The sequence below is a fragment of the Ruditapes philippinarum genome, unplaced genomic scaffold (genome assembly GCF_026571515.1).
Source record: "Ruditapes philippinarum isolate M1 unplaced genomic scaffold, ASM2657151v2 ctg702_1_1_1_1, whole genome shotgun sequence".
Taxonomy (NCBI): Eukaryota; Metazoa; Mollusca; class Bivalvia; order Venerida; family Veneridae; genus Ruditapes; species Ruditapes philippinarum.
This window is the reverse complement of record NW_026852336.1, coordinates 42,098-63,853: the sequence shown is the minus strand read 5'-3', so window position 1 is coordinate 63,853 and position 21,756 is coordinate 42,098. Positions and strand designations below refer to the sequence as shown.

The 21,756-nt window shown below is 31.3% G+C and overlaps 2 protein-coding genes across 2 annotated transcripts; one reads left to right on the top strand and one right to left on the bottom strand.

The window, feature by feature from the left end:
- Positions 1–201: 201 nt before the first annotated feature.
- On the top strand, positions 202–2,571 carry LOC132757094 (guanylate cyclase soluble subunit alpha-1-like). The gene is made up of 4 exons (XM_060748282.1): positions 202–371; positions 1,216–1,359; positions 1,983–2,137; positions 2,332–2,571. The coding sequence occupies exons 1-4, from the start codon at positions 297–299 to the stop codon at positions 2,525–2,527; spliced, it is 570 nt and encodes a 189-aa protein (XP_060604265.1). The 5' UTR covers positions 202–296; the 3' UTR covers positions 2,528–2,571.
- A 15,821-nt stretch (positions 2,572–18,392) lies between these two features.
- Positions 18,393–20,018, bottom strand: LOC132757067 (uncharacterized). The gene is made up of 2 exons (XM_060748255.1): positions 19,436–20,018; positions 18,393–19,327 (listed from the first exon to the last, which is right to left on the bottom strand). The coding sequence occupies exons 1-2, from the start codon at positions 19,711–19,713 to the stop codon at positions 18,955–18,957; spliced, it is 651 nt and encodes a 216-aa protein (XP_060604238.1). The 5' UTR covers positions 19,714–20,018; the 3' UTR covers positions 18,393–18,954.
- Positions 20,019–21,756: the final 1,738 nt, after the last annotated feature.

The following is a 21,756-nucleotide window of genomic DNA, read 5'->3' as shown; positions in this document are numbered from 1 at the left end:
AACGCATTCTTAACATAAACATTGTAATCACATACACGTAGCAAACCGTTTATCTTCAATATTGCCAGCGATATTTGGCTTCGTTTGTAATTATTTGAGGCTTTTCCTTTTTATTTATTCATCTATTTCTACTGACCTTAAAGGATACACTGATGTATGATTCTGTGTCATGGTAATATATTATTGTTTTTGTTGTTTTGATAGATGAGCGTATAGAGCCACAGTGTATAGAAGATGTGACGATATTGTTTTCCGACATTGTTGGCTTTACGTCAATCTGTTCTTCATGTACACCAATGGATGTCATCAATATGTTGAATTCCCTTTACACGAATTTTGACAACTGTTGTGGATTCCTGGATGTGTACAAGGTTTACACCATTATGCATTATTTTGAAATTCGAAAGCAGTTAATACAATTTACTGTATTTTACAATAATTAATTAGTTATAAAGATTTTTGACAGGTTATATGGTTCACGCCATTGAATATTACTTTGTAAGCCTAAAGCATTTTATACAATGTACTGTATTTTACAATAATTTATTAGTTATTAAGGCATTTGACAGGTTATATATGGCATAATATTAACGGTAATTTGCATATATATTGTAAATAACCGTTTATAAAGGGTCATATAATCTTTTATGAATCTTTATAACGAATATACATCAAACTTCCCTTTAGAAAGAAAAAAAAAAGAGATTTGTTCATAAATTAAAAGCAGTCGTGTATATAAATTGAAAAAAAATCACGATTATCCAATGAAAAGCAACGTTACAAACGTCAGTATTAAAAAGAATTTTTGATAGATCCGTTAAAGAATTTGTATGGAGAAATAACAATAAGTCCAATCAATCCAGTAAATCCAGCAACCTTAAGAAAGTTTATCAAATTCATTAGAAATCGTTTAATTTTCTTTATCAAAAGAGATTCACGAATAACCTGTTATCGAACAAAATTGTTTGTTGTGAAAAGGATAAAGTTAATGCGAATGCAGTGTTCAAAGCTATTTATTTAGTTAAAAGATAATTAATAAAATATTGGGTTTTCATACAGGATATTTAATAATACAATCATTTAAAATAATTTTCTCCTCATAGTTTTATGACACGAATACAATGGAGAGATTGATGGGCTCGAATATTTATTAAGTACATTCAATAAATAATTTATATGTTCTTCTATAATTTGCCTCACGATTATTTTGTTCAGGTTGAAACTATTGGAGACGCATACTGTGTTGCGGCAGGTCTACATAGACCATCAAAATACCATGCGATGCAAATTGCATGGATGGCCATTAAGATGATGGAATATGCTAGTCAACAAAAATCTCATGATGGAAAGGTTATTCAGGTAAACTGCCTTATTTCATATCATTTCTTTATATTTTTGGTTTTACATCGCACCAACACAGTAGAGGTCAAATGGCGACATTCTAGCTTTACTTGTAGAGGAAGACCTCAGGTGCTTGGCTTTCTGTACATTATTTTAGTCACGAACACGCACCTGAGAATAATCACCTACGTTTCGTAAGCTAGCTTGATAGCTTACTCACATGAAAACATCCAAAGTCCTTGCCGGGATTCGAACCGACAGCAGTCAAAAGCAAGTGGTTTGTCGTGATAATTTTAACCAGACGATAAGTTGAATTCAATTGTCTATAGTTTATTGAGTATAATAATAACATAAGTTTGACACTCATACATATTTTCAGCTGATAAAAGTTACAAAATAAAAAGAAACACTTTCGTCAATTATGGTGTTAGTATATATTTTTGCGATTTTAGATAAAGCGTAACAATGTACCACTGACTTTTATATTGACATTAACAATTAACATTACTTTCGTTCCTATTTTACTACTCCGATATTGATTTTAGTTTAATCAATAAATATAAAATGCTAAAGTAATATAAATGTTTTACACTTGATCTTATCTATTTATTTATGGTAAAATTATAAATGCTTTATTGCAGATGAGAATTGGTTTGCACACGGGTAATGTACTTGCAGGTGTTGTTGGGGTAACTATGCCTAGGTACTGTTTGTTCGGGAACAATGTCACACTTGCCAATAGGTTCGAATCTGGCAGTGAAGCCACCAAAATCAATGCAAGTCCTACAACAGCAAGGTGTGATTTCATAATACATTATCATTAAATAAAAAGTAGAATGAGGAATAAGTTGAGATGAATAAATATGTTTCATTAACTAATTATTAAAATAGTTTCTACAATATCTTACAAACAAGAGTATAAATTTTACAGTAGCTATGTTTCCACTTAATATATCAACATTTCTATCATCTTCTTTTGTTCTTTTGTAGATTATTACAAGAATGTTTCAAACTGACACCTAGGTCACGTGATTGTCTACCAAAAGGCTTCCCAACAGACATTGAAGGAACATGTCATTTTGTGGAATCCTATAAGTTCCCTCACACAGAGCTCCAAAATGATCTTACCACTGGCAAACATATTGAACTTGCTGTGAAAGATTGCAAAATAAATGAGGTCGCCTAGGCGTGAATGTCATTACATATTGGTATGTTGATAAATGTGATATCTCTGAAGTTAGCGGAATAAAAAAGTGTTTGCTATAGTTACATAAATATAGTCACATTGGCTGAATAAAAATGGTATCATCGACTTTACTTAAACTGTGCTTGGTTTTACAATATGATATCATATTCCAAGATCACGCAAAGCTTAAATAAAATCGGTTATATTGCTTTTTCGGCATTGTATATATAAGTTACTACAGAATAATCCTTTAATTGCGTACTATAACAATACTTCATGATATGCAAGTTTGTTTTTCGACAATCAGAATACACTTGTACTTTTTATCTTTGTATTTATCTTGACAATTCTTTAATGATTGATGTTAACAATTGTGAATTTAGTCATTAACAATTAATGCACGCGTATCGCCCACTATCTTATATACACCTTTCTTCTTAGATTTTTATGTCTCACATATTATTGTTGTACAAAAAGTCTAAATATACAATACTCTATATTGATATGATTTTTTATTTGTTTGTTTGGATTTTTATGGCACGTCAACACATACCTGGCCATATCGTGCCGAAGGTTATAATAGGCTTAAATGTTATGTCAAACTTTGTAAATGACAATAAAAATGAGTCAGTTAGATCCTAGAATACAAGTTTATCTCTTCCAAATAATCAATGATGTTTTTGATGGAATTGTATGAAAGAGTTTTTTGAGTGAATTTACACAATAAAATTTAAAACGGGCCTGTGAAAAATCATGACATTCAAGAAGAAAATGCTTGACAGTAAATTCTTCATTACAAGCTACACAGAAAGGGGCTATGTCATTCATGAGGAGATAAGAGTGGGTAATTTTAGTACAGACCATAAAGAGATGAAGTAATATGAAACATTAAGCAGTAATTTTCTCGATTATGGACCCCTCGATGAAATAATAACACTTCTATATTTGTACAAGTTCATTATCGTATGAAATACATTTGAAGAATCTCTTATACTTGTATGATACATAAAATAGATATCTGAACAAGTCTGCTTCGGTGATTTTAATTTAAAGCAAATATTTAAAGTGAAATATATATTGATTACTTTTTATATATTGATTTCGATTTCATCTATAAGAAACATGATAATGTACTATAAAGATTATAAATAAGTTGACGCACACGTATACAAAAAAGAGTATATATGTTATTTAGTTCTGAGTAAACCTGTATACGTTATATCTTAACCTAAACAAAATATTTTAGCAATGATTATGAAATCATGAGTTAATATATCAATAGAAAAATATAAATATAACTATGTCTGTGCTATTTTATGGACTTATAATGAATGATACATATTATTCTGAAATATATAAGTAATAATGTTTGCACGAATCTAGTTTAAAAAATGAATTGTTTTTTTTTAGAAACACAACAAAACTGTACAATATAAAAACATTCTATGAAATTAAAATAAAAGCCTGATACCTAAAGTATTTTTCAAAAATTATCTCTATTTCTGTATTTTGAATACAAGCAGATGAATCAATGTAATCTGGTTGTTATTTTTACATTATTATCTCATTTTTTCAATTACAGCGACCCAAATATCTGTTGTTCTCAATCTCAATGTTAGACAGGAAGAAATTGAACATTCACTTCTGATTATTAAAGAATAATTCCTAATATGATATTAGAAATTGCAATAGCCAATAATCTGCTGAATTTGTGTAATGGATTTGCCCTGCTTCAAATTAGGAACAGTCCATTCAAAGTCAGAGGGATTCCTATATAAAAACTGAGCTACCAACATTGTAGAATCTGTTCAAGTTGCCCTGGCTCTCTACTGATTTGCAAACTTTTAGGCTAACCGTTGACTGTTGGGTTAATCTAATTTTCTGAATAGACAATTAAAATTCGGTTATGAATAAGACAGATATTATATATTGTTTCGTGGTTGCAATTGACTTGTTTATATTACTTTACAAATTGTGCTTTTTTCCATGATTTTCTATCATATTTCTGATTTCAAATTATAAAATATTGATATGGAGTTTACAGAACTCTTTCACGGCATGTACATATTTTGAAATATATTATTTTATGTACTACTTATTGTAATATCCATGATTGTTATCTTATTTATGTATAATTAAATACTTAATTTTCTATTTATATATTAAAATTGTTGAAAACTTTAGGTTTTTGTTGTTAAATGAAAGTATCATTAGAACAGCATTATAGTGTTGCTACAATTAACACATGATTGTGCACTCTTATGAAATAATAGTTTTTGCAAATACGGTACATGTATACATAGTATATGCGACATTTGTCCTGCCTAGAAATAATCAATTGGTAAGAACATGGAAATATGTTAGGCATCGTTTTCTGTTGTTTACTTTCGTTGACTATTTTATACTTTGGCATTGAAAGGACGAATAACACTTAAAAATACTTAAATCAGATCAAATCAGTTATCAAGCATCTATGCAACATATATTAGCCTTCCCTTTTTTCGCAGCCTTAAGATTGTCAACGAGCTTGATGAGAAAAATAAGGTCAAGCAAATATTATCCCAAAAGAATGAGTGCTTGGCTCAATGTCTCTATGGGTTATTTGATATTGATAATTCTATCTAAATAATGTATGGAAATAAAAGATTGCTGATTGATCAATGGTTAAAAGTGACATCCTGTTTTTTGCCCAGAAAAGTATGGCTATTCTTTAGAAATAAAGAGTGTTTCCCATCTAACTTTTTTTGTACGATACATGCTTAAAATTACATAAAACGATAAAAAAAATGCTTTGAGTCTTAAAAATAAGATACAATGCAGAAAGTTAACAGTGTGTTACAATTATGTCAGCTTAAACATATTTTCCTTTAGATGGTTTGATATATTCTTTCATAAATTGATGTATATTTTTATCTTCGACAGAAAATAAGACTGATCTCTTTACATGTACGTTGGTCTTCTCTGTTTGCTAGTAAGAATGTGACAGGTAAAGAAAGTAAAAACGTACTACTTGGGTCACGATCATGCTTCTTCATATGACAACAGTACTGGTTGATTCCAGGAAGCGGACTCTAAAGTAATTTACATAAGTTACAAGAACTTGTTTCGCAATCAACCTTAAATAGATATGTTTAAACCAATGCCGTTTCATGAGAGTTATCAATCAAAGTCTTGTTTGACCAGCCTTGACAAATGACCACATTGTCTAAGAAATTACGATTCGGGAGTGAGATGATTTCATTAAAAGATCGGATCGCAAGCCATATAACTTTATTATTATAATCCTTTAATCAATGTTTCTCTGTCTAAGAACTAATGAAATTTTTTGGCAGCAATCGTATATTCTTTTGACACTAATAAGACTTAAATTAGTCATTGTATGTAAGCGAGCTTCCGAGCTTGCTTACGGAAGGTCGATTACTCTGCTCAAGTGCTTGTTTGTCTCAGTTTATTAGTCACAAGGAGGGCAGTTGAGCTCGAAAGTAGTCGCCATATGACCATTTTTCAGCATCGGTGTAAATCAGAATGTGACAAATATAGTAATAATACTTTTTATCATCAAAAGGAACTTCCTTTTAGTAATACAACTAATTAACGGCATTGTCCAATGTTGGCGTCTGCTTATTTCGAGCCGAATCCTCCTATCGATTTGTAATGTATTAACGTCTTTATATCTGGACAATATAAATGACAATGACTATTTCCGATACAAAACAACAGGAAGTGACATCTAAAGGATATATTTAGTTATAACTAGCCGGGAGATTAGTAACAGACGGGAAAAATATAGTCTTGATGCGTGTCTTTTGGCATCTGACAGTTAATTTCTACAATCTGATTGCACCCTCTTAATTAACTATTGGTTTCACTCATGAGTCACATTAATTATAGTAGATATAGACACTCTAGGAAGGACTGGTTAGTGGAAACATCTAGAAAACACCCCTCACTTTATAAATATTAATATTTAATATTATTCAATTTTCTCTTTATTATTTTTTTGTTGCTTCAATGATTATTAATGATTACACGGAGGAACTTCATGTAGCAATTGAATCTATTTTTAGATATCAATTATCAATTAGTCGAGATAAAATCCCACAGAATTACTGAATTTTTAAAACATTTTGATGCTAAAGAATTCGAGTGGAGATGGTATATATTCACAGATATACATCTATTAAACTCCATGATATATTTAATGAAATTTCAGAAAAATAATATTTTGGTTATTAACGCCATATTGTTCAGATCTAAATTATTATATGATAACAAAATTGGTTGATTTATCATTGAATTATCAAACTCAAATTTAGACCTGAAATAATTGGATTTTTAATTGAACATCTCAACTTCTGAGATTGTCATCTTTCCCTGAATATGCATATAAAGGGTTAAGATATTGGGCAATATAATAAAAAGAAAACGCAGCGAAGAAGGTTTTAACAGGAGGTCTTTTTTAAGTTTACTAACAGAAATAATATAAATAAACATTAGGAAACTTCCCTAGCAAAATGTCTCGTTGCTTTAGCAATGATTTCGCGTAAGTTTCATATTCTGTCACGAAATTTTACAAACGCCACCCTCTCATATCAGTTACCTTTGTTGGATACACACAATAAATGACAAAAAATAGAATTAATGAGCATTCGTATAAGTTTTTTCGGGAAACAATACATTTTAATGTTATTATATTTCTGTAAAATGCGTACATATTTCGAACACTTCCAAACGTTTTCTCATTTAAAATTACGAGGAGTTTGAACTGTTTATCTAAATGTTAATTTGGACATAAATTTAACATACTAAAGGTATATAATTTCGAACAAATGTTTAAAAATAGAACTTTATGAATTTTTTCACAACCTCTTCACTTTTTCCTTTGCACAGATTCCCTGTCTAACCGTATCAAACAGATTAATTTATAGCCGGATATACAAATTAAATCATTTTGGGACTCGAATAACGTGTGAATATTATTCATATTTATTGTCAATTAACGGCTCCTATAGCTTCAATTACATTTATGGTGCATGCATATGTATCCAACTAAACGTGAACATTACGTTGCCAAGATGCACATAATCCAATAGATATTACTGCATTGAAATAGTTCTCCTTAAAATAATTTGAAAGAAAAAAACGATATTTATCAGTTTATCTAAAGCGGTCTTTAGCTTTTCCAAAGGTTAAATATGTTATTTTTAGATAAATCGTTTCATCAAAATTATTATAGTGGAAAATGAAATATACCGATGATGAAAATGAGGAGACCCTTGATATAAAAAGCTCCCGGGACGCTGTTATAAAGAAGGCTTAACAGAAGCATGATGCACTTTTCCAAGATAAAATTACTAAAAAGCTTAGTTTGAAACAACACAGAAAATAAAAGCTGAAGGCCGCTTTAAACATCGGCATGTTTATCAGAAATTTGAATCTCCTCACAATCTTTAATTCTTACAATAATTTATGTATTACATATACCATTCTTAGATATCATTACAAAAAGGTTAACTTATAAATAAGGTACCAAGCCAATTTTGCGTATCTTCCGAAGAACTCTTTGTGCCATAAAGATTTTAAAATGATAAAAAACTGATGGTAACAATAATAAATATAAGAGTCATAGCTAACTAGTACTTCTTTTAAATTGTCGAAAAACACATAACTATTTTTTCTTAATAAACTCCCAATGTTTAATTTTCTTCCTGTGTTGATAATTTTGTGTACGCTAAACCACACATTTTACGGCCACAGACTAAAGTTTCGTATTTATCATGCCTTTTAACTAACAGCATCACAATTGATGTTATTTTAGCAGCGTATAATTTTCGAAACATAGCTTTTACAACACCCTCTTGTCTTGAATAATGTTAGATGTTAAAATCTGGAATATTACTTTCACAGTTTACGCCCACGATCATTTCTTAGATAGTTCTAAGTATTAAGTATTTTTTCGAGAATATATTCCAAGCTGAGCGGATCTCAACTTTGAAGAGGTTCCTCAAAGCCTTAAAAATGGCAATCGCTATTATATTTTTTCTTCAAACGTAAATATAATCGAATGCTTAATCTTTAAAAGACACAATGAATTCGCCAGTAATAAAAGTGTTTCGTCTCACAAACACAAATGAAAGATGTGTTCCAATTAAAAAAAAAGTTTAATATAACATGACAAGAATGTTTTTATAACGAATCAGCCTGTAGAGATTCTTCCCTAATTATACATGTGTAAGACCACTCATCTTTATATGTTTGACGATTTAATACACTTAGAAAAAATAATTGCCATTTTTTTCTCGCCACGAGGAGGCATAAGTAGGCTTATGCTATTTTTACAATTGGCCAATTAGCTCAATCGCAAATCGCCCAAGACCTTCTTGATTCATTCAGCTTATTTGACAATGAAAGAAATGAGCATTATCCATTATACATTGTATGCAGATCTTTATTGACAGTTATGATCATGAACAAAATTGCACCAAATTGTTTCAGACAGAATAAATAGAGACATATGATTGTTTTTCATATAATATTTCTAGTAATAAGCGAGATGCTGATACTGATCGATAGGAAATGGTAGTGAATATTTTATTGCGGTTTTGTAACAACTTATATCGTCGTTTTATAAGATAGGATTGGGTTATGAAAGAACAGTATCAAAGTAAAATTTATTCTATTTTAAACATGCTTTGAGTCCTTTTGGAGACAAAGAATATACCTGTTAAGTTTAAGTTTTTCAAAGTCTTTCATTTCTTTTTCTCTTTTATTTTCTATATTTAATTAATTGTCATATTCTTTTCTTGCAAGAAACTTTTAGCAACTGGCTTAGCTTATTTTTTTTTATTGTTTGGTTTCTAACAAGACATCACATGTTGCTGGCATTACTTGAACACTTGAACTTTTCATCTATTTATCGTCTGCTAAACATCAACATATATGACGTACCAAATGTCGTTCTCGTTGCTAAAATGGTATTTTAAGTGTCACACCTCTACAAAAGACAAGATATGATCTGAAAATCACAATTTATACAAAGCTTAATGGGTGTATTTAACCTAAGATAACCTTCAGATATTTATGTTTTGATCACGGGCTTACGAAAGGATAAATATATTTAACTAAATAAAGTACTACTTAACATACCAGCTATTTGCTACAAAGTTTTGCTCTTTAAAGCAAAGGAATGTAATAGTGTTCTATCAATAGATTCGTTTTTTGAATGAAAACATGAATAAAAAAGGCTTAAAATCAATTACTTTTGTATTTACTATACTAAACGAAACCAACAATAAAATGAAATTATATTAAGATACTTAAACACTGATATATTTTTATTTTTTTCATACAAATAGAATTCATTTTACTTTATACGACGACGTAATAAATGCGCATTGCATTTGTTTTTTCATTATTTGTACTATTTTACTTTCGCTGTTTTCACACAATAAATGAAAGTTATTACATCTCAATTGCTAAAATAAACAAATTCCACCGAATATTGTCAATTTTATTTTAATAATTTCTACGCTAGATACATTGTGCAGATGAAAATGGTTTACATATTTAAATAATTCATGCTTAAATTACCAGATTTTATTTTATGATAACTTCTTCCACTTATAATTACTGATTTTTTCTGTACGAGTCAGAACCCTTCATTACATATACATACATAGTTTATATGTAATTATGTATATGTTAAACTTGAATTGTCATGTTAGTATATTACTTTTATATAATATTTATATGTACAATGTGTTTTATTATGGATGAATAAACGTACTTTATTAAAGGGACTCCAATGATGGCTTTTGATAAGATGGAACTTAAAATATGTTTTCGAGACATATCATTTAATGAATGTTTGGACCAATGTAAAGTGTGCTAAATGTTAAGATTATTTGCTCACTAAGTTGTTTCAAGCATGCGTTTAAACATTTTTAACTCAAACCAAATCAGACTAAGAACCGCATAAAAAAATTTCAATTTGATTCTGAGTATAATTCTTAAGTATTATTTGCATATTTTATGTCCAGCTGTTAATCTTTGCTGTGATTTCAAATTTTATGTTTTTTGCTTTTGGACCTTAGTGAAGGTCGTTTAAAGATATACTATGCTCATCCTTGAGTAAAATATTTTAATCACAGAAAATGTCTAATTTGAATCAAAGAATGAATAAACTATGTACGGGAAAATGCGTTCCCTATTACAGAATTACTAAAGTTGATATTTTCTGTAAAAAAACTGCAAGATTTTTAATAAAACTTTAAATTCATATTGTGACCTCCTATAATTTTAAAAATAACATATCTACTTTTAGTGAAGTTAAAACATGTTTATCTTATATTTTGTAGCAATTATTGTGTAGCAATTATCAATGTTTCTAATATCAAATTTGAGCATGGTATATCTTTAGTTCATGATTATATACAATAATTTAACATTTTACCAATAACTTGTTTGAAATGTTTTTCTTCTTGAATTTTATGACATATACAATAATCATAAGACGTTCACTGAAAATCCATAAATACTTTGATATATTATGTGTTTGCAGAGAAATATTTGATAGAAATAATTGTATATAGAGCCCAGCACATATACAAAAATACCAGTAAGTAACGTAGATGATACAGTCATGAATTGTTTCAAAGGAAATTCGTCTAAAAGTTGAGCTTTAATGCCCTTTCCTTGTACATTAACAATGCACCAATAACGGTATGGCAGTATACGTGACTTTCTTGTAATAAATTTGATTTACATCCTCATTTTTTTCACATTCTTATATTTACGAATAAAATGATTGAAAGCTTTATCTAATGAATTATTTTTACACACTTTAAAAAGGATTAAAACATGTTGTTTCCATAATTTTATAGCGGCTTTACGAAATAGATGTGTCATAGAATATTTATGTTATTCGACACATATGAACAGAATAAAATAAATTTGTAGTTTGCTGCTACTTAACGTGGGATTGTAACCGATTAGCAATGATCGTTTTGCATCATACAGAAATTTGATTTCCTTCAAACATTTAGTTAATTAAGATTTGATTATTTTCAACATTCTAAGTTTGTGTTAGCTGCATTCAGCAGAGATATAGCCTTAAAAGTCAAGATTGTTTCTTAATAGCTGTAATCTGGAGCAAATACAAATTAACAAGATATGAAAATTGAGAATAAAAGACCGATTTTATTTGATATTTAAATCAACAATCTCTCTGAAATAATGAAGTTATAATTGGATTTTTAACACTTGATTCCCTTGATTCCGGGAGTCTGCCTACAGATGATATGAAAAAATAATCACCTGGAAATAGTTGTAATTGAATATTGATTGTTAATTTACAGGTGTGGTGTGAGACTTATTTTCATTGATATACAAGATACACATGTATACATCTATTTTTTACAATAAACGTTTCCCTTGTGATTTGAAAAGAAGCTTCAGATAAATTCAATCATTCCTAAATTAATTGTTTCACATGTGTTCTTAACTTAAGATTGCATACTTTAAACTGTTTCTGGAAAGAAATATTCGTAGTTGGTTCTGCTTTAATTGACATACTTGAAGAGAGTATCTTTGCAAATACATCTGTATTAATTTTGTCTCCAAGTAAACAACGTAGAACGTTGACTCGAGTAATTCACCAAATTGTGTCAAGGTGAATAATTTAGAACAAAAGTGTACCAAGTAAACAACATAGAACGCTGACTCGAGTAATTCACCAAATTGTGTCAAGGTGAATAATTTAGTACAAAAGTGTACCATCTATGATTATCAATTTTCACAGCTTTTTTCATTGATTTGAAAATGTCGTTTCTTTACGCATGACACGCATCATTAATTATTAATTTGTGTAACGTTATGTATTTATATGATTTTATACAGCAATTAATATACAAGAATGACATCCATTTCAATTTCAATCGATCAGTATCCGTGAAACTACTTTGAAAAAGCTAGCTACTAGCGTCGTTGTCAATTAAACGTTCTTTTTTAACAATCATATTATAAATTACTAGGTGTTGCTCGATCATGGAGTTTTGACTGTCATTTTGTTCATTGTTTTAAATCAAACTATACATATATCAGTTGCCACATGTACTATCATACCCTGTAATATACTTCAGGGAAAGCAGGCAAGCCGTAGGCGGGTTCACATCATCCGTTTCTTGTTTATGTAACGAGGGTTTTATTAAATCATTATTTTATGATCATTGTATCAATTCTGCCTTTGAAGATAACCATCATTTGAATCATGGATAATATATATTTAATTTCTATGCGGGTTTTATTTATAAAAATAATTGAGGTTCGATATCAGCCGGATAAATGCCTCACACATAAATACTCTTAAAAGGTAAATAGGGACATTACGATGTCATCAATTAGCAACATGATGTTGTGAAACACACCATTTTAACGACAAAAGTAGAACCAAGAATCTTCTATTTTGTGTTAACTATGTTTAGTAGAACATGTTTACTATGATAAGTAGAACCTCTTAACACATAACGGCCTTTAAATGAAGAGGTTTATTTAACAGTTGTAACAACATTGTAATTTGCCATTGCAGAAAAAGAAATAACAAACATAATTGAATGGGATAAGGCCGTGACTTTATTAAGCATTTGGTGCAAATAAATGTCAATGAAAACAAAATATGAAATAATGTAATGAATAAAATATGAAAGACAGCTCCCAGCGAAAATGCTTGGACAGCTACATAGCAACGCAATGGTGCTGAAAACTATGATAATAAGCGCTAAATATGCTAAATTCTGTTACAATACGGTCTGGGAAATGGAGTTGTATGGCATGGAAAATCCAGTAGAAAATAAAGCATATTCAGAGCTAAAGAGAAAACGAGGCGAAGGTGAACTCTCAGAGATCTCCGTATATATAATGAGATGATGTTGACGGACAGCATTCATTGCACCGAAATGCACATAATAGCGTGTATTGAGGGCAATTATGTATTACATACGTTAATTATTTAAGACACACACCATTACAAATTTCAGAAAAAATGATGAAAGTTTAGAAAGTCACCTACTAGGACGCCTATTTAAGCTCTTTTTTTTAATGATAAAACATATAAATATGTTTGTTTACAATGTATATAAATAGATGGAAAACCGAATATATGGAGAGCGACAATGCAGGGTTGGACGAAGCAACTAAGCTACTATGTTATAAATAACCATCCAAAAAATTGACTGAGCTAAGCGGCAGACAAAGATTCGAACAGGGGGGCTAACATGTCTGTTTCAACATACCCATTTTGTTAGAGGTTTGTAGCAAAACCATCTATTTCTTTTGAATATGTACGGACCCACACGTACATACTATTTTTGCAGCTATCGACAGACCATTAATAGCCGTTTGGCCGAAAAGCTGAATTTTAACCCTGTTCATATAAGACACAGTCAATTCAAGGACATGGTGAACGGCCGACCTTTAGGTCTAGGCCCCCTCTAACGGTTAAAGGGCGCCCGCCCAATAACACCAATGATAAGAGATGACCAACCGAACGCGAGGTTGCAGATACGAGAGGCCAACCTAGAAGAAAAAAATACAATTTTTTTTTTTTCCTTTTTTTTTCTTTTTTTTTTCTGTTTTTTTTTTTTTTTTCCTTTTTTTTCTTTTTTTTTTTTTCTTTTCTTTTTTCTGAGGATGGGTTTTTTGTTGTTTTTTTTTTTTTGTGATTAATTTTGGGAGCCTCGGGCTGTTAAAATAAAAAAAGTGTATAATCATTTATAAAACAAAACCCGGTGCTCACTCAAAAAAAATAAAATTGCATTAGAAGTAAAATCTTTGACGAGTGAAATATGATGACTTTCAAAATTAAGTTCAATAAAATGAAAGAGCTAAAGTCACGACGGGCGATTAGAACAGGGGGGGGGGGTGGTTAACATGTCAATTAAAACACACACACAAAAAAAAGGAAATAGTCTTATAACATACAAGTTTTCATCTCGAAACTGATACAATTGATTTATCTCTAGGTTAAAATTTCGACAAAGGACAATTGTGTGCCCAATAAAAAGTCTAAAACATGCGCAATTAATCAATCGCAAACTGTGGTCGACTCGCTCAGGAAAACCAAAACCCATTGGGAAAAATAGGAAACCTGCATCCGTTTGTCAATGTCATACCACCGGATGTCGGATCGCATCCTTGCAAATTGATACAAATTTTACATTTACGCATGTTTTGAAATATTTAAATGTCTATTGGAGTATTTTTTAACTTTACGCATTTGCACAATTATTAGTTACGACTTTTTAACTCTGTTAAAAATTACAAGTTTTTAACACTGTTTATAAGTTAAATGTCTACTGCAGACAGGCTTTTGTTCCAAAGCTATGAAACATCAACAGTGATGAAAGTAAACCCTATGTCCAAGTTTATTACGGATGGTCTCCTTATTGTTGTACTCTTTAGTTGGGCAAGCAGCATGGCATGGCAGGCAGCATGGTTTAACAGTGGAATGAGTCCGGCCTCACAGCTGAAAATAAAGTCTTGACAGCAGTAAAAGCGTACAAACAAAAATTGTATATACATATCAGCAAATTAAGGGTAGGGTGGTGGGTTTTTAATGAACGATGTTACCACGTTGAAATTTAAGCTAGAAGTGATTTACTAAAGCTGTAGGATTCTACGCACGGAATTCACGTGACAGAGATAACGGTGTAAACTTCTAAACCTGTTTTATATACACGCTTAGACGAAGTGTTGATACGGTCATGCATTAATAACCCGCTAAATTAAAACGCTTTATTTAATAAAGAAAAATAAACCTACTTAATTTCTATGCGGGTTTTATTTATAAAAATAATTGAGGTTCGATATCAGCCGGAAAAAATGCCTCACACATAAATACTCTTAAAGGTAAATAGGGACATTACGATATGTCATCAATTAGCAACATGATGTGTGAAACCACACCATTTTAACGACAAAAGTAGAACCAAGAATCTTCTATTTTGTGTTAACTATGTTTAGTAGAAACATGTTTACTATGATAAGTAGAACCTCTTTACACATAACGGCCTTTAAAAAATGAAGAGGTTTATTTAACAGTTTAACAACATTGTAATTTGCCATTGCAGAAAAAGAAATAACAAACATAAGTTGAATGGGATAAGCCGTGACTTTATTAAGCATTTGGTGCAAAAAATGTCAATGAAAAACAAAATATGAAAATAATTAATGAATAAATATGAAAGACAGCTCCCAGCGAAAATGCTTGGACAGCTACATAGCAACGCAATGGTGCTGAAACTAATTGATAATAAGCGCTAAATATGCTAAATTCTGTTACAATACGGTCTGGGGAAATTGGAGTTGTATGGCATGGAAAATCCAGTAGAAAATAACATATTCAGAGCTAAAGAGAAAACGAGGCGAAGGTGAACTCTCAGAGATCTCCGTATATAATGAGATGATGTTGACGGACAGCATTCATTGCACCGAAATGCACATAATAGCGTGTATTGAGGGGCCACACAATATTTATGAAATAAAATTCGCCAATCAGAAAATACCTATTACAATCACGATTTATTTTTAAGGTAATATAGACTTTTACTTACATTACGATGGAAAACATACACATACATGTGTACTTATATTCTTACATTGAATTTATGCCGATTGATAAACACCATTATAATATGGGGAGACTTTTGAAAGAGACATACTGGTTACGTAAGACAGAAACATTTTTCCGGAAGGGTTTGAATGCAAAGGTGCTTTACAAATAATAAAATCGTTTTTCAAATATATATACTTGCAACTTTTTACAAACTCGTCAATATCTTTTTTTTAGTACATATCGGCATAAAAAGACTGTTCTATTTTAGTAGTCATTAACTGTATCTAAAATTGTTATTAATTTATTTGAATCTATACAAATACATTATTTATGTCGATGATATAAGTATTTAATTACCTCCCTTTATTCGCGCATATTTTTGATTGTTACATTTATATTCTACATTATTCATAATGTATTCATATGATTTTTGATTATTTCGTATAACATAAATTGATTTTGAGCATAATACCATGTTTTGAATAGATAATAGATAGATCATTTTCATTTTATTTGATAGCTTTATAAGATATACTGATTGATAACGATGTTTCTAAATTATTATCTCCCTTTTTTACAATTTTCTACATGTGATTAAATTTAAAGCACATTTTTTTCGGATTCTAAACTTTCACATAAGTACTCACTACTTGTTATTTTCATACTGTTGTAATTATTTACTAGCCTAGTTTCTCTATGAAAAAATATATATATATCTTTTGATCAAGTTAGTTTATGTAATTCTTCTCGAAAATTAAATATGCTATGTAAAAAAAATACGTTCATACATACATGTGCACATGTTTTATTGTATTACTTATTGTAATATTATAACGTTATTTACGCGCCAAATGTGACGTCTATTAACGTAAACGTTTGTTTTGTACGTTTACGTCATTTTTTTTTTTGTATCAACTCAGGAAGCTGAATAAAGCGAAACATGTTTTGATACTTAATTTGTGTTGGTTTTTGATCCAATTATCCTATTGAATTCAAGTCACATTCTGTATCAGTACATGGTGTATAATATATTGTGATATCTTTTATATTTTACCAAATCGATTTGTAATAAGATATTGTTGTACATTTCCTATAACCTATTAAAATAGTTATTCTTTTTAAAAAAGACTTGACAATGAAAAAGGAATACAGCGTCACTTTAAGCAAGTACGCGCAGTACAATGATTTCGGCTAGGACTTAAAGCTTATAGCCCTACAGATGAGATAACGATAAAATTTTAGAATGCCAACATATGGAAAAATAACTATGCACACATTTTGAATAAAATGACATATGCAAAACAATATTTTTGTATAACGTGTGATAAAAACACAGCAAAAGCATTATTTTAAAAATATTTTATCCCAAAACATAATCGTGGACTGAAAGTACCCGTAAAATGTAAATTACGTTCAATGTTCTCTTTGTATTTTTTTTTTTAGAGTATTAGTTTCGAGGAATTAACATGATTTTAGAGACATGCTGCATATTCAAATCAAAGGGGGGATATATGTGCGAGAACAGTTCTATTTTTGGAAAAGTTCTGCATTCGATGCTGTATAGTTTATTAACAATTATCGTATCTTATCGTAAGTGAAGTTATATATGTGAAATAAGAGTAGAAAAAAAGAAGAACTGATTATCAAATATGCAATTACCTCGACGCCATATGCGTATTGAAATTCTTTGTTAACTGTCAACCAAAAACCATGCCATGCCACTATGCCATATTGTTTACTGATTGAATGACCAATTTCTTCATAAGAAAAGACAACATGTGTTCGTCCTTTGATGACTGATGGGATTAGACTCACGAGCCGATGACCTGCCAATCCTTTTGGTTATGCTTCATAGAAAGACAAGGAAAACAGTTAAACACATGATAACATATAAATTATACGCGGTCAGTCGTAGCATAATGTCCAGAAACTACATCAATTCCTTTATTTATAGCTGGCAGGAATGAAAAAGGTGATACATAAAACGAAGAGTATAATCGGAAAAGATTTAATATTGTGTAAGAAATAAATTATAAGCTAGGTATACACAGAATTTATAGTACTGAGCGGATGTCCACTTTACACGGCCGATCGCACATCAAGTTTATGTTGCGATAAACCCTTATTACCAAATGCAACTTTACAACAAAATATCATTCACATGTGAGTGTAGAAAAAAAATAATGTTATAAATATTTGGCCTCCCAGCAAGATAATTAGTGAAAAATAGTCTGCTCTACCCAACAATGTCAAATATATACACTCAGTACAAAAAGAAACGCAAACTGTATATATACCTGGTCATCTCCCATAGTGGATGTGGTGCAGAAAAAACTTCAATACCTTTTCAATATTTCATCCATGCTTTATTCAATAACACAACAATTTCATTGATACCTGCAAAATTACGAAAGTTCCAGCAGTTTAAACACAGCGCTATCGATCACGAAAATTTCAGTTTCAATACCTTGTGTGTCCACCCCTAGCATTGATAAGCGCCTGGCAGCGGCGACGCATAGAGGTCACTTACATAGCAATGGATGCCTGGGGAATGTTATTCCACTCCTGCACTGCGACACGACGAAGTTCCTGCACCGTCTGGGGCTGTGGCTTGTGCTCATAAATGCAACGTTCTAGCTCGTCCATAAGTGTTCAATAGGCGCCATATCTGGCGACATTGCAGGCCAGTCTAGCACATTGATGTGGTTCCGAGCAAGAAAGTTTTCAGTCAAACGTGCTGTGTGCGGGCGAGCGTTATCCTGTTGAAGTGTCCCATGTCCCTGAAAATGACGGTTCATGTACGGTACGACAACAGGTGCTAGAACATCATTGACATAGGTCTGAGCATTGACATTACAAGATCTGTTCTTCCAAACTGTGACATCCCTGCCCATATGTGAATGGAGCCACCACCCCAACGATTAAAAGTCTGAATACAGGCTTCGGCATAACGCTCGTTCCTGCGCCTCCAAACACGTGCACGACCATCGGCTCTGCTCAGCACTATTTTAGTTTCGTCAGAGAAAAGTACCCTGCTCCAGAATCTACGGTTCATTCTTATGTGCACTCTAGCCCACCGTAGTCGATCCCGTTTGTGACGTGCAGTGAGGCGTGATGCCTTGAGGGGTCTCCTACACCTCAAACCAACTTCCTTAAGCCGATTTCGAACTGTGTTTGCGTGTATACTGCGCCTGAAAAGTAACGCAACGTCTCAAAAAGGGCAAACCTCATCAAAATGTGAACAGCTCAAAATTTGATAAGAGGAAGAATTTCGGAAAGATAGCAATATTTTCACCTACCCGTGAGTACCTATTGTTCGTCTAGCTGTAGAGGACGCCGCTTCGAATCGATTACGTAGGTGCCCCACTCGAATATTCACATCCTGTCTCCTAGTGGTTATTCGTGGTCGACCGGATTTTGGTAAGTCTTTGACACTGCCAGAGGCATTGTACCTATTCTGTAGACGAGTGATAGTGCTAACATGACAATTAAATCGCCGTGCAGCGTCAATCTTCGAAACACCAGCTTCAAGTAAACCAATTGCTTGATTCCGCAAATGTTCAGCAAGGCGCGGCATGGTTATAAAGTACTGACAGTTCAAATAAACTTGTTTTTCATGTGTACCGATTCATCACTACACGGCTACATGCATAGAAACTATCGGTAAACTATAGAGCACGGTGTGCACGTGGAAATGTGGTTTGTACAGTTTGCCGTTAAACTGCATTGAGGGAGGTTAAAAATAATGCCGTTTTGTACTCAAGTTAACAATAAAATGTCATTGAGAATATTAAAGGGAAAATTGTTTGTCCAAATTTAGTATAAACCTAAAAAAATGAAAAATGAAAAAGTTGCGTTTCTTTTTGTACTGAGTGTACATACGTTATACATTATCAAAGACCACGCCCACAACTAACGGTCTAAGACCGCGTGGTAGTACTAATTTATTTAAATCGGCATTTAACCAGAGGTTTATACGACCAACATCCGAAAGGTTAAGATTGTCAAAGCTTTAAATATTTAAGCTACCCATTTTATTTACAGGTATAATAACAAGTTTCTAAAAAGAGCTGGCACTTATTCTAAACAAATATAACCAGTCTGTAGAAAATTCAGTTGTCTGTGTTCGATAAGGGTTTTTTCACGAAAGTTGTATATAACCATTACTGTTCGTTTTATCTTATATTAACCACCTACTGAATAAGTGGATGATAATTGACACCACACAAGAATTGGTAATAGAAATAAAATGTACGCAAAATCATTAAAATTTATATTATGCGGTGAAAAAATCCCAACTAAATTCATTCAATGAATAACAACAGAATTCTGCTTCAGATAGGGCAGATACTGCAGTAATTGAAATTCGTAACATATTGAAATATAAACCAGATATATAGATAAACAGTATAAATCGTCAATGTTGAATCACTATCTGTTTAGGAGAAACCAAGCACGTGTTCGTGCTGATGGCACGTGTTCGTGCTGATGTGTCTAGATAACTAGAAAATTGGGTTTTCAAAAAGTAAAAGAATATTCAAATGTATTAAACAGTCGGAAACTAAAAAAGCATGCACTTTTATATTGTATAATACTAAAGCTAACTGATTTATTTAATTAAGGCAAGGTAGAGAACAAAGGTAGCAAACTCACTTACTATGAAATACAATGTACATGAGAGGTAGAACTTAAAATCGTAGAATACAATCTTTAACTGTTAAAAAAAAAAACAATTATGGCAAATAAAATACTTATCTGAATGTTAGATGACGGAATTCGGCATTTTAAACCATATCAGCTGCTATATAAACATCGGCTGTGGGTTTTAATGAACGATGTTACCACGTTGAAATTTAAGCTAGAAGTGATTTACTAAAGCTGTAGGATTCTACGCACGGAATTCACGTGACAGAGATAACGGTGTAAACTTCTAAACCTGTTTTATACACGCTTAGACGAGTGTTGATACGGTCATGCATTAATAACCCGCTAAATTAAAACGCTTTATTTAATAAAGAAAATAAACCTACTTATATATTATCATATTAAAAATATTCTTTATATTATAAAAAAGTTCGACAAAGAGAAGATACCTTGATTTCAAAATATTTTTTTAAAAATGTATGATTTTATGTCGAAAAACTTGTGCAGCAGATATGTTTAACCAGTTTTATTGTCTTATTTATTAATAATTTGTTGACTGAATTTGTTAAAGGATAGAGTGTCTTACCGACCATGAAAGCTTGTGTATTAAATTTGTTTTGAGCGATATGTCTCAGACACAAAGAACTTCTCTCAGATATCGGAATGTTTAAGCAACGTATGCCGTCCCGTCCAAGATAGCTTCAATGCAATCCCTTTCGATATTGAAACAGTAAAGAGCAATTAAGGGAAAAACAATCGGGATAATGGTTGGGTAAAGAACTAGATATTGGAAATTGATAAACTTCCTACATCGTTGTTTGATCGATGTTAAAAGCTTTCAAAGCAAACAAAAATAAATGTTTAATTTGCACGAACATTTCATCTCTGAAATACTATCAATACTTGATTGTTTAAACAGAGAAACATGCTTTGCATGAGTCGGTTAATTATTAAAACTTAGGTTTTAAGTGTTAAA

What these genes read in the sequence shown, in the direction of transcription:
- LOC132757094 (XM_060748282.1), top strand. Translation starts at nt 297, where the DNA reads ATGGATGTCATCAATATGTTGAATTCCCTTTACACGAATTTTGACAAC. An exon ending in GATTCCTGGATGTGTACAAG is followed by an intron (nt 372 to 1,215) that starts GTTTACACCATT and finishes TATTTTGTTCAG; the next exon opens with GTTGAAACTATTGGAGACGC. An exon ending in ATGATGGAAAGGTTATTCAG is followed by an intron (nt 1,360 to 1,982) that starts GTAAACTGCCTT and finishes GCTTTATTGCAG; the next exon opens with ATGAGAATTGGTTTGCACAC.
- LOC132757067 (XM_060748255.1), bottom strand. Translation starts at nt 19,713, where the DNA reads ATGCCGCGCCTTGCTGAACATTTGCGGAATCAAGCAATTGGTTTACTT. An exon ending in CGAACAATAGGTACTCACGG is followed by an intron (nt 19,328 to 19,435) that starts GTAGGTGAAAAT and finishes GTTACTTTTCAG; the next exon opens with GCGCAGTATACACGCAAACA.